Source organism: Phoenix dactylifera, unplaced genomic scaffold (assembly GCF_009389715.1).
Source record: "Phoenix dactylifera cultivar Barhee BC4 unplaced genomic scaffold, palm_55x_up_171113_PBpolish2nd_filt_p 000409F, whole genome shotgun sequence".
Lineage (NCBI taxonomy): Eukaryota > Viridiplantae > Streptophyta > Magnoliopsida > Arecales > Arecaceae > Phoenix > Phoenix dactylifera.
The window spans coordinates 394067-407615 of NW_024067850.1; the positions used below are offsets into that span (position 1 = coordinate 394067).

Below are 13549 nucleotides of genomic sequence, written 5' to 3' on the forward strand. Positions count from 1 at the left end.
AGAAAGAGATCAATCTAAGTATCAGAAGCAAAGGTCCTATCCAACCTTTCCTAGACCCGAGAAAGACCCAAATGGCTATTGCACCAAGTGTAATTTGGTCCTTGATGGCCCAAGTCTTTAAGGCCGGTTTGCTAGAGGAAGATACAAACTTCACGAACTTTTCTATTAATTTTACAAGGTCTACCCCATTTCTTATCTTCAAAGAAAGTAATGCAATTGAAATCACCACACTACAAGAAAATACACTTTCAGCGACCACTTTCGGCGACTCCATGAATCGTGGTCGCGGCAAATAAGGCTATTTGCGACCAACATCCTTATTAGTTACTGAATGGTTATCCTACACCGACGAAATGGATATTTGGTCGCGGAAAAGCAAAACCAAGTTGGCGGGGTGGAGGTAAACGTTTGGCGACTAACGTTTCGTCGCGGATAATAAGGCTATCTGCGACCACCATCCTTGTTAGTTACGGAATAATTATCCTACACCGACGAACTGCATATTTGGTCGCGGAAAAGCAAAACCAAGTTGGCGGGTGGCGGTAAAACTTTGGGCGACTAACGTTTGGTCACGGAAAAGAAGGCTATCGGCGACTAACATCCTTGTTAGTGACGGAATAAATATCCTACACCGACGAAATGCATATTTAGTCGCGGAAAAGCAATACTAAGTTGGCACGAGTCCAATATTTCGCGCGGGCTGGAGGAAAAACTAACGATGTTGTGCTAGCCCCTGTAAAATGCTAATTTCTAAGTTCAAAAAAAGAAAAAACTACTTATTTTCAAATGGTGCCATTTGACATCTTAATTCACTTAGGAATGCATATTCTTGTCTCTTCGGCTAAATCTCAATCCCACAACTTTTCTTCATACTTAAATTCTTTTTTTTATTATTATTATAATATAATTTTAAAAGCTCGAGCTCGATGCTTGACTCCTTATCAAATAAATATATGGATCGACAGGATACGCGACATGAGGACGTGGCAGGAACGAAAATTCGCTTAAAAATATATAGAATTTTTGGACATCCTACGGGCAGGATCGAAAATCCGCTCCGAAATAAATTTGCACGCATCCTTTTTAGTTACTGAATGATTGTTTTACATCAATTAAATGCATATTTGATCGTAGAAAATCAAAATCAAGTTGGCGCGAGTCCAGTATTTCGCGCGGGCTGGAGGTAAAAGTTTTAGCGACTAAATTTTGGTTCCTAAAGGTTCATATGTAGCGACTAAACCAATTTAGTCGCGAAAAGTATGAATGCAGGGAAACCAAATAAAAAAAAACCTAATTCCCTATTTTTCTCCTTTTCACCCGCACGTCGCCTTCATCCCGCCTTCACCCCGCCTTCACCCTTTCGCCCGTTCGGTCATCCCTTCGGCGTCGGCGTCCCAAGGTACGTTCTCTTCTCGATTTTAATTTAGCAGAGGCCGGGAGGGAGAGGGAGAGGGAGAGGGAGAGGGAGAGGTGGCCGGAGGTCGTCGGGAAATTAGGAGGCCAGCCGGGAGAGGATTGATAAGCTGGGAGAGAAACAGAGGCCGGGAGGGAGAGGGAGAGGGAGAGGTGGCCGGGGGTCGTCGGGGGTCGTCGGGAACCAGTGGAGGCGAGCCGGGAGAAGAAGAAACCCTTTTATTTTGCAGAGGCCGGGAGGGAGAGGGAGAGGGAGAGGGAGCGGTGGCCGGGGGTCCTCGGGGGTTCTCCTCCTTCGCCGCCGCCGCCGCCACCGGGGAATTTGGAGGCGAGGCGAGAGAAGAAGAAACCGACGAGGGCTTCTCCTCCTTCGCCGCCGCCGCATCCACCGCGGAGGGCTTCTCCTCCTTCGCCGCCGCCGCCGCCACCGGGGAGGAGATTTGGGGCTAGGTCCTTTTCCTAGGCCGGCAGGGAGAGAGAGCGAGGAGGGATTTGGGGACGGTGGTTTTGTTTTGGGTGGAGAGAAACAGAGGATGTTTTGGTCTTGGTTTTCCTTCCCTCACGTTACTCCGATCCAGCTGGGCCATCGGGAAGAAAGATAGGGGGATTGGAGAGGGTGGAGATTTTTTTAATTTTTTCTTCCCATTTCTATTTGGGTTGAATGGTTGCCATGCTGTGGTATCGAAGGGGAGATGGGAGATGAAATTTTTTTTAAACTAAATATATTTTCATGCTCCTATTCAAGAATTATATTAAACTGAAGAGGCTTTTTTATCTTTGTTAGATTCATGCATCTTTGTTGAAATAGTATACTTGACAGCTATCTATTTTCATATCATTTTTTAACTATTTTGTACTTATTAAAATTTAGTATTATTATAATAATAAAAAAAAAGAAATGTCTCATTCACTGAATTTGTCTTAGGCCTCCAAATGTATTGGGCCGTCTCTAATTTTCTGCTGCAACTTTTTTTTGCAGGATACAAAAATAAATCTATAAACTAATCAATCTAACTTGATGAAGTACTTTGTAGGTCAGTCAAAATGGACAAGAGTTGGATGACAATAAAAAATAGAATGAAGAGTAAAGTGTATAGAGAAGGGGTGAAGTCCTTTATTGAATTTGCGGTGGCAAATTTAAGCTCAGCAAATGATATTTGGTGTCCTTGTGTCGAGTGCATGAATGACAAAAAACAAAGCATTCAAGTTGTCAAGATTCATTTAATGTTAAAAGGAATCTCGCCTTCTTATAAGACTTGGGTGCAACATGGAGAATATGCAATTGAAGGCACAATATGAAATTGCATTACAAGCATGTTAAGAACGTCTTACATATGGATCCTTATAGTCATCCATACGAACATGTGACTCAAGAGGATTGGCGCCACTTAATTGACGATGTGTGGAAAAGCAAAGAACACAAGGTAACTTACATATTTAGTGCTTCAGAGTTTATAAGTAAAATATTTGATCATAATGTTTTCTTTAGATTTTTAATTTGTATTTTTTTTGAAGGTGAGATCAAAAGCAGGCAAAAAGAATAGGAAAAAGCTTGAGTACAATCATTGTTCAGGATCTCGGTCATTTGTTGCAACAATGACTATACAGGTAATATATTTTTGAGTATGTACTGGCTATATTTTTAGTGAATTGCCTGTGAAACAGTCTATGGGATAGTTTTGGCTATTGTAAAATAGATAATTTGCTGCAAGTAGATTTTTTATTCTAGTTTGCTGCATGTATATTTTTGGAATCATTTATGCAAGTAGATCTGACAGTTATTCTAGTTTTTTTATTATATAGTGGCTATATGCTAATCTAAATTACACTTTGCAGCCGGAGTTTAATAGTTCTGAAAACCTTGAATTTCCAGAATTCTATAAGAAAACTCATACCAAGAAGAACAAAGAGTGGATTGATCCTATTTACGCCGTGAAACATGTAGGTATCTAAAATCTCAATAATAATTTAAATCACTTTATGCTTTTGCAAGATTATATATACATTTAATTCTGTTGTTACCTTTGCATTGACAGTCAAAGATGTTGAGCTTGCGAGAAGAATCTTTCTAATCCGGTGTGCAATTAACATCAGAGGAGATGTCTAGGCAGGCACTTGGAAAAAGGAAGAGATACATTCTTGGATTTGGGGATGGGCCGAAGCCCTCTTCATCTTCTTCCACACCTAGTCGTGTGTCACAAGACCATGTTGGGGAGTTACAGAAACTTAAAGCTGAGATGGAGGAGATGAAGATGGAGCGTGAGATGGAGCGTGAGGAGCTGCGGAGGCAATTGGAACAGGAGAGGAGAAAGCGTGAGGAGGAAAAGAAAGAGCGAGAGGAAGAACAGAAGCAAATTGCACATCTTACAAGTTTGGTGACAGAGTTCTTAAAGGAAAAGACTCAAACGCATAAGTCGTCTATCCATCATGATGGGGCCATGTCATCAACTGGTGGCACAAATACTCGTTGGTATGTATTCTCATTTATATTACGTAGGTTATTTAGAGATTTGGACCAAATTAAGTGAAATATCATTGTGAACTTATACTTGAATTTTAGTTTATTATTTTTCACATGTGGTTATTGATTGTGTATTCTTTTTTGCTTACTCAGATACATGGTGGAGTTATGAGCATGTGAATCTAGTTTTTGGTACATGAATAGCTTTTGTTCAGATGATCATGGTGGAGTTGTCTACAAGCAGAAATCAGTTTTTTGTTTATTCATATTTTTATCTACATGATGGTTGTTTGGATGAATTGCAAGATCAGATATTTTGGGATTTTTAATTTACATTTTGATGTGTTTGGTGATGATTATCACCTTAACATATGGTATGGATGAAACATTTTGATGAATGGTTAATAGGTTTGCTTGACTTTAGACTTATAGATGATGATATTTATAATGAATGATTATGGATTCTCCAACATTGTGTATACTTCTATTTGGATGAGCAAATGTATTGTGCAATATGGATAATGGATAGGCTGTGTTGGTTGTACAGGATTTGGAACGAGCCCAAAAATAAATATTAAGCTTATAATTTGAATTATTAATTAAATACAGGTTAATACTTTCTGCCACCAAAAAATGTTTGTTGCCAATGCATTCCAATACATTCTACGACCAAACTCTTGGTGGGGGAAGATAGACATTCAGTGACCATATTTTTGGTAGCGGAAGACAAACATTCCACGACCAACTATTTGGTCGGCGTGGGAATTAGCGACAACAAATTTGGTCGCTGAAAAGTTGCTTTGGCAACCAAACGTTGGTCATTGTTGGTGTACCTTAGGTGACCACACAATATTGGTCGCCAAAACCTTTCAGTGACTAGGGTTCGGCGACGAAGAATATTCTAGTCGCGAAAAGGTTTCGGCGACCAAATATGGTTATTCGGCGACTCAAATCTTAGTCGCTGAATATGTATTTTCTTGTAGTGCCAATAAGAAGGAAGGGTAAGCCTAAAAACATAACCATACTAGTCTCAGCCCAAATGCATTGGCGCTCAAATCATAAGTACTAGTATCCACTAACCCTAAGTGTACATGTCTGTCCGTGCAGAGTGCTTGCTGCAACTCCAGCTACTGCCAATATCTTTATGCCAGCTTACAATAACACTCGTTGAAAGTCCAATTGCCGGAATCATATACACTTTCCATAGTGTACCCATCACCCTTTTGATTCTATCCATGGCATTTTCAAAAAATCCGATTTCCACAAGGCAACATATAGAGGACTATGTTGGCGGATCAAAGATTTAGTATAGTTGACAAAGGGGGTTTTGGTTGCCCCCCAATATTTTCAAGCTAGAATTGTCATGATAACTGTGAGGATGGAGAGTCTACATCCTTGTCAGCCATCATAGGCAATTTAATAGCTACATTATTAGCCTCTTCACACTAGTCTTTCGAAGAGGTGTTCTTAGGTGGAGGCGACACTAGATTGGACTCGCCTTTTAAGTTGTCATTGTAATAAAGCACCAACTTTAATTTTTGGATATAATTATCATGAGATAGAGGAGCATTACCAGCCATAATATTGGAAGCCACAACCTCTTTTCCTTTTGCAGCTTTTTTCTTGAGTGTGTCGGTGCCTCCACTAGTCTCCAAACTTCTTTCTGTGCGTGTATAAGAGACCCATTGTTAGGGGGTAGAAAATGTTGCTCCTACATAGCCTCCGCTCTCTTGTGTAGATTCCTCCAGGACAAGCACCTTAGTTTGCGAGGGGGATTCGAATCCCGGAGAGGAAGTTATCTTTGGAGATTTCGTTGGAGACCACTTTCATTTTTCCTTTGCTATTGGAGTAGCCACAACCTTTACAGCTATTGTAGCTGCTACTACGATTTTCATATTTTGAAGATCCTCCTTCCATATTTCCAACCACTAAAGGAGCAAACCGAGACTCCGAGTCCTTCTGAGGTGGAGACTTTGACCCTGGAGGCATCTTGGTTGGGAGGAAGATTATTATCTCGGTCGATAAGAAATCGATAAGCTACGGTGAAGCGGGTAGTATCAAAAGATGAATGTGTGATTTGGAAGAGGTCAAGCACGGAGTGGTGGTAATATGGCAAATGATGACAAAGGTAATAAAGGGGAAAGGATGGGTAGAAGGAGAGGTAAGATAGGAGGCGGCAGCAGACGGAGAGAGGAGGAAGGTGGTGGCAATGGATTTGGCAATCCAGAGATCAAAGGCATCAAATGCCAACCATGGCTATGGCGAGAAGAGGGGCAGAGATAGAAGAGAAGAGGGTGTTGGTGGAGCACGTTTGGGTAGGTTTGGCCCCTAAGAAGCATTTTAGGGGGGTGGCGATAATAGGTGGAGGATAAGAGGAGGCAATGTAGAAGGTTCGAGTGTGGCTACCCTTATGGCGTGCGGTGGGTAATGAAACGGCAAAAGAGAAAGGGGAAAGGTTGAAAGGTGATGGGGTACCCCGATGGTCCTCTCATCGAACGGTGCCCCCATGTTGCTAATCTGCAAGATTCTAATAATTACTCTAATTATTCTGGAAAACCACTTGAACCCTTGAGAAACCTGCATTTTTCTACAGCGCAGAAGCCAGCAGCAGCGTGCTTAATAACGAAAAAGAAGAAGAGAAGGAATACTCTGCCGAGAGCAGGCTGCATTGAATATTGTGCAGCCTTCAATGGCAGAATGCCATCAAACAAGATAATCACGTATCAAAAAAATACAAAAAAAAAATAATCCACAAACACATCATATCATACTGATGGCCATCTATCTTCTAATCTTTTAATAGCAGCCATCCATCGAGGGTTGTACAATACTCGACAGTGCATGGGGCATACGGTAGAGCATCTGAATCGGTGGGATTAATATCAAAATACTCGTCTTCAAAACAAATGGTCCAGGCACCCACTTACGTAAAACTGAACCGATTTCTGGAGACTAGGCACCGCACAAACAAGTGACTTCCGGAAGAAGTTTTTCACGTACGTAGAATTTGTTCTGCCATTTTTCACACAAAGAATGATCAACCCGCGAGCACACTGTTATCTGCCATGGAGAAACTCCTGAACCCGTTCGTGCCTTGTTACTACAAGCATTCAAGTACAAGCCATAGCAGGAAAGAAAATAGCTGCCAAATACTCTTAGGTTGAATTTGGCTTAAAAGAACCAGAAGCAATATGGAACATGCACAAATATAGAGATCATTTATATTTACAGAGTATTTCATAAGAAGGGTTTACTGGTAACCAAAGAGGAAATAAAGTATTTGCATTCCTCCAAAAACTGGAGTGACCAATATGGGTGCCTAAGAGTCCTGGAAACGAGATCTGCGCCGGCGGTAGCTGCAACATAATATTAAATAAACATCAGCCATGCAATCAGGATTTGAGAAAAAGAAAACTAACAATGCATATATAATTCTAATCAAAACCTATGGGTGCCTAAGAGTCCTGGAAACGAGATCTGCGCCGGCGGTAGCTGCAACATAATATTAAATAAACATCAGCCATGCAATCAGGATTTGAGAAAAAGAAAACTAACAATGCATATATAATTCTAATCAAAACCTATACATACAAGTTTATACCAACTACCAGAGTAAATTTACCAGCAATTAGACCAATAATTTCTGTTCATGACTCAAGCCTCTGGAAGCAGGGTAAATGACCAAAACATCCCTTACATAAAGAAGGTTGTCAAAAAAAAAAAATCTTTCCAAAAATCATGTAAACTTTTGCAACACGTAAATGGAACATCAATATAAGAATCTTGTAAATATGCTGATTTACAAGGATATACAAATGCATGACAAATTATTCCAATCAATTTCAGCAGATTATTAAATATTTAACTGCATATGGTACCTGTTAAACTATGAATAGATTGTTAAAAAATATATTAACAGAAGATCAAGGAATTTCAATACAACCTGCGACCATAAGCTCTTTCCCTAGATGTTACACCAACTGCTCCCCCAAAGTCGTCATCGGAGTCGTCAAAATGATATTCTAAATTGTCTGCTGATGATATAGAAGCATCATCCATGCTTGAAACATCATAGTTTGATCTATGGTGATTTCTTCTTGTCTCACTTGCTCTTGATCTCCGTCGGTTTCTTGAAGTCCGGAAATTATCAAATACATGATAAAGGATACAAGAAGCCCACCAATTGCCATCATCCCCAGGGAAATCTTCATACTCATGACCACCAGCATCCCCATACTCAATAACATAGTCCCCCAATACCACTCCATGTGGTATTTCCGAGTCAATGGTACTCAAGACATCTATAATTTCAGAAGAGTGCTGGAGATTTTCCCAATCTAGTTGTTGTGCTGGGTCTATCTCTGATGGCCTTGCATGGGGGTGTTCTTGTTTGGCATGCAGTTGCAGTTCCATATAGTTGCCAACATATGAACATTGTTTTTCTTGACAGCATCGTTTCTTCGTGTCCAGATATGCACGGGCTTCATCAATGACAATCCACCCTGTCACCTCTCCTCTACACAAGGGGCAGATTGGACAGCTGCCAGTTTCAGATGGACTGGCTCGAACGTTCACTGCAGATGTCCCAGTCACAGTAGAAGAAACCTTTGTATCAGCAGGCAGTCCATATGCACTTTTGAACCGGTCAAGACAGTTTGAGTGGGTATGATCTGTATCACACATGAATGGTCTACACCCTTTATCACATGAAGAGCACTGTAGTAGCACTCCATTGTGAGGAAAATCCAAACAGATGGGACAAATCACATCTTCCCAATTGATATTCAACCGTTTGTCCGGTAAGTCCAAAGAGCTGGACTCAATCACACTTTTGTGAGAGAAACCTGAAGCCATACTAGGTTTTCCTAGAAAAACATGATTTCCACTACGAGTGCAAATACCTGCATTTCAATCAAAGAAATCATTAAACTACAAATGGGCAATTCTTTAAAAAATAGCATATGATTAATCATATTAAATATAGGGATATGTTAGCATCCATTAACATGATTGCTGTATTTATTAACTAGTAAGTTTTAATTTCATTGTGCATCTAACTAAAGTAGATATATTGCTAGATATCTGTCTGCAATTTCTCCCATCACTCCATCTCAATCACTAGTTAGACATTCAATCTTCTCGTCACCATACAAGTGGTGGAGATCTGTTTCACTGAAGCTTGATGGCACATTTGAAATAGTTAATATCAGGAAGCAGAAATAGGGTATACAGAGAATTTAGGAAGTCTGAATGTCTAATCCCTTAACAACACTTTGAACCACCATCTAGACATTAACATGTCTAAGATAATGAGAGCATTATTACTAATACGTGTCTTGGGAAAATCTTTTGACAGAACCCTTAAATAATTATTAACTATAAAAGGAGATAATCATAACAAGCCTTAAACAGCCATTTGTAGTAGACTTAATGAGTGCATTATTCACTCCTACTAGCTGGCAGGTGCTACCGCTTCATCAGAGCGAGCTTTTGTAGTCATCTCACTCCCTTCTAGGCTTCATTTTAGATTTTCCTTCCTATTCTCAACCATCAATATAAATTTCTGCACCTCTTCGGGTCAAGACCTCCATAAATCATCATTGGACATATCCACATCATCTCAATTGTGCTCCAACATCACTAATGCAGTTTCTACACTTCTATGCTTTACTAGTCTCATTATTGCTAGTTTTACTATACATCCACCTCAAAAATTTCATCCACCAGGACTCATATTAAATGTACCAACAACTAAAAATTTGATCCATATCATATCATCTCTATGAATTTTTCCAACTAGTCACAAAGATATATGACAATTACACAGGAAATCTCTACTGAGGATAAAGTAACCACTTCAGAAACTCCCAGGTAAGCCAAACCTATGCCAGCTTATTGGGCGTTACAAAAATATCAGCTTCCTCGCACTCACATCTATAGCCACTCCCTCACCAACTCCTGATTTTGGTGATGGAGCATAAAACAGCAATGGCATCACTCCAATTCACCCTCCTCGCAGTGATTCTATATCTGAAACTTTCTGTATAATAAACCAAAAACAAAAGCAGGATGCAGAAATGTCTTTGCACCAACTTCAGTTCATTTTTCATGAAACTACTCGTCATTTGTTTTGCTTATCATTAAATAATGTGTATGCATTCCGAAAAAACTATCCTTTCACGTCACAGAATCATCCGATTAACCTTAAAGTGTAATTAAGTACTTAAAAAATGATAGATATTACAAACTTAAATAATAATAATAATAATAAAGTTATTTCTTGAAAAACAAGTGCAATTAAAAAAAAGGTGACAAATTATTTTTTTCCCAATGTATCATGTTCTTACCTGCTTTTTCCATTTCCCCCCCTTAATTTTTGCTTCGATATTTGTATTTCTAGCTTCAGTTGAAAGTGTTAACAGGTATTTTTGGATTTTCTTTGACCTTAGTAGGGGTGGCATTAAGTGAGGTTCAGGTCAGCTTGGGCAGCACTATCTCGACCCAAACCACCTGACTCAAACCCAATTCAACCAACTAGTGGGTCAGAAATTCTAAACCTGAACATGCTGGTGGGTCAATGAGACTAGCTAAAACTCACCCAAAGGGAAGGAAATGAGAGAAGCAGGGCAAGGAAAACCAGTGACTGGCTGCTGGCCAGGAGAGTTAGTTATTAGGTAGGCAACCAGTGTTCAACAGAAGGATGATTGATGCCAACATGGTGATACTGTTTGCTAGCAATGAACAGGTAGCAAAACAATGATGAACATCAAGGAAATGCGATGGGTTTGATAGCCAATGAGGTGACGGCATTGGATGAGGATTGGAAGGAGCAAAGAGGTCATTCCGCCAGTAGCCAAATATGAGGAGAGGAAGGGAAAAGGAAGAGGAACAGGGAAAAGAGATGGGAGAAGAAAAGAAAGCACAGACTAGAGTGGATGGAAAGGAGGAGTTTATAGAGAAGAGAAACTGTAAGGTTCAGAAAAATAGATGTGAGAATCTAAGTGCAGCATCTGATGGAATTGGGAAGGTGGAATCTGGAAAGTGATTGGGAATTTAGGGTTAGGTTTATAAATTTAACAATAAGATCATATTTTGAGATATTTAACAATAAAATTGGCTTTTTGGATTTTTAAATCAAATATTCTAAATGGTTATTCTGGAGTTCCAATAATTTTTAACAGGACAAGTCAGTAGGACCCGAACCCAGCTTGATAACAGGACAAGTCAGTAGGACCCATACCCAACCCATGAACCCAACAGGTCAGGCTAAGTGACTAAAGTCTGCGTTGAAGTTAGCTGGGAAAAGGGTTGAAGTCGTTTTTGCCAGCCTACTCCTGAGTTTTGGCCATAATGTGTTTTGAATCTTAATATTGATAAAAGCTATCTTATAAATATTCTGGAGTTCCAATAATTTTTAAAACACAATCCTCAAGGCTTTCCTTCAATTTTGGGTTTTTGTTCAATCCATTAGTGATATCCTCAGGTAATAAAATATTCTTTATAGACAACACACAATCTAGTAGCTTTTGTTGTCATCATTAGTTTAGATCATAGGCTGGCATTCAAGAATTATCAAGGGTCATCTCATATCTAAAATTCAGCTCAGCAGTTCAATCAAAGAGTCCAGAAGATCTAATCAGTTCCAATTTAACTGACAACTGGATAATAATCAACTCTTTACTTGACGGATCATGTAAAACTAGACCTATCCAAAATTTCACTTTAACAATGGAATGACTCATATGAATAGACTGTCCTAACATGCATCCATAGAAAATTACCCTGCATAATTTTCTAATGGCTATGCCATCATGATGTCTGCAAATACAAGATATATAGATGTTCTTGTGCTGCTTACTAGTTACAGCACAGGTAATAGACTCTAGAATATTGATGCAAGTGCCAATTTTTCATTAGTTGCTTAAGCTTTGGTCTTCGGTCAATAAATTTAATTGATGGTTTTTTTGAACCAAAGCAAGATTATTGGTGTGAGCAGTGTGAAAACTAGAGAGGAGAAGGAAGCATAAGGATTTACAATAATATAAATGAAATAAGCCTAACTAGAATTCTATATCCAAGTGCCCTTTCTAGGAATGCCTACCACCAACACAAAAGCCAATTATCAACCAAAAATATCAAAAAATGATTAAGTTTTTCTGATGCAAAAGATAATAGAAGTCAAAGTAATAAAGTGAAAGATTCAAAAAATACTTGGCTAGACGTCAACATCTCCTAGGCTTGAAAGCTCATGCTAATAAAAAACACAGATGCTATGTGAAGCCTTCCAAACCATTGTTCAAGCATAGACATGCAGGAAAGAACTGACTCAACATTATCTATGAAGGCTTCCAGAAAGTTCATTTTGAACTGAGGAAGACATAAACTTTGCCAAAGTAGTCATTTCCCGAGCATGCCTGACTGCATATCCAATACTTAAGCATTTACTTCAAATTTAATCCCACAAATCCACAAGCTAAATATTGAATTATGTTTTCCTGCTACCATTCAACGAAATATTAATTCACACCATTCACCAAAATATTAATTCATAAGGCATTACCTATTCTCCTTTCTGATACTCAAAAATATAATCAAAAACTTGACTTTATAACGCCACCATGTTCTCAATCAAAAGAAAGCAATAAAACTAACAAGTTTAAACAAGAAAAACTTGTTCATCTCGAATTCGCCAGGCCTACTTCGATTATGGTACAAAAAAAGTCCCAGGATGGAAGTTAATCCCAGAGACGCCAATCCAAGGAAGCAGACAATCTACAGCCAGAAGCATGCTAAAATCCTAATCCAACCACTCATCATCATCAACACATCATCTACAGCAATACATCTTGGAACCAGGCGACGCGACTAAGGCCGCACGGTTCCAAGAAAATCCCAAAGAATCAGAAACCCTAGATTCCGCCAGAAGTGGCGGAGCATATCAATCCACCACACGAGTGAGAAATCCAGGAAAAGAGTCAAGATGAGAAAACCGGAACAAAGGAAAAAAACAGAATCTCGATTCCGATCAGAGAGGGTTAGCAGGCGAACCTTCTTGCCTACTGCGACTCCGTTCATGGTCCAGATGCGGGGCACCCTGCTGAAGAACTCCAAACCCTAGCTCGCTGGATTTCTAATTTTCTATACGGCGGTGCCCTTGGGACTCTTGGGAGATGTTGGTGCCGCCCTCCCGAGCCGTAGACTCCGGATCCATGGGGCCCACGCAAAGCCGGATTGCGTGGACGCTTCAAGGACCATAATTTGGTGTCGCCATCTTTCTTTTTCTCTCTCTTTTTTTCTTTTTTCTTTTTTTTTTGGGTTGATTGGTTGGTATCATACAACTCTAACGTGAGCACATCCTATCAAATCACGAAAAAGTAAAAAATACAAAGAAGGAGAAACATCTGATGTAGACGTTCAGATAAAATTTCTGAAATGCCGGACGACAAAAGAGGCGACCCAGTCTGCTACCCTATTCATCTTTCTAAATACGTGTATTGCCTGAAAGTCACCCATCAGAGCCATCTTGCGAGTCTCCCGGATAAAGGAATGATCATCACTATATCTATCCGCCCTCGGATCCAATCGATCATCATAGATGAGTCTTCCTCGAGGTACATCCACTCGACACCAAGTAACAGTCTCGCATAAGATATACCTTCTCAAGCTGCCCACAGC

The 13549-nt window shown here is 39.7% G+C and overlaps 2 protein-coding genes across 6 annotated transcripts; one reads left to right on the forward strand and one right to left on the reverse strand.

The window, feature by feature from the left end:
- Positions 1-278: 278 nt before the first annotated feature.
- On the forward strand, positions 279-4084 carry LOC113461806. Of its 4 annotated transcripts, XM_039118777.1 has the most exons (6): positions 279-1399; positions 2762-2837; positions 2929-3021; positions 3250-3354; positions 3450-3883; positions 4028-4084. In XM_039118777.1, the coding sequence occupies exons 1-5, from the start codon at positions 1260-1262 to the stop codon at positions 3483-3485; spliced, it is 450 nt and encodes a 149-aa protein (XP_038974705.1). In that variant the 5' UTR covers positions 279-1259; the 3' UTR covers positions 3486-3883; positions 4028-4084. The 4 variants fall into 4 exon arrangements, 1 of the variants encoding a protein (XP_038974705.1); XR_005508220.1 differs by having other exon boundaries at positions 2393-3021; positions 3287-3883; XR_005508219.1 differs by lacking the exon at positions 279-1399 and having other exon boundaries at positions 2372-3021; positions 3287-3883.
- A 2853-nt stretch (positions 4085-6937) lies between these two features.
- LOC103696172 lies at positions 6938-13129 on the reverse strand. 2 transcript variants are annotated; one of them, XM_008777711.2, is made up of 4 exons: positions 12923-13129; positions 7818-8775; positions 7320-7366; positions 6938-7230 (listed from the first exon to the last, which is right to left on the reverse strand). In XM_008777711.2, exons 2-3 carry the CDS (start codon positions 8726-8728, stop codon positions 7330-7332), a joined length of 948 nt encoding a protein of 315 aa, XP_008775933.1. In that variant the 5' UTR covers positions 8729-8775; positions 12923-13129; the 3' UTR covers positions 6938-7230; positions 7320-7329. The 2 variants fall into 2 exon arrangements, with proteins under 2 accessions (XP_008775933.1, XP_026656595.1); XM_026800794.1 differs by lacking the exon at positions 7320-7366.
- Between the last annotated feature and the right edge of the window lie 420 nt (positions 13130-13549).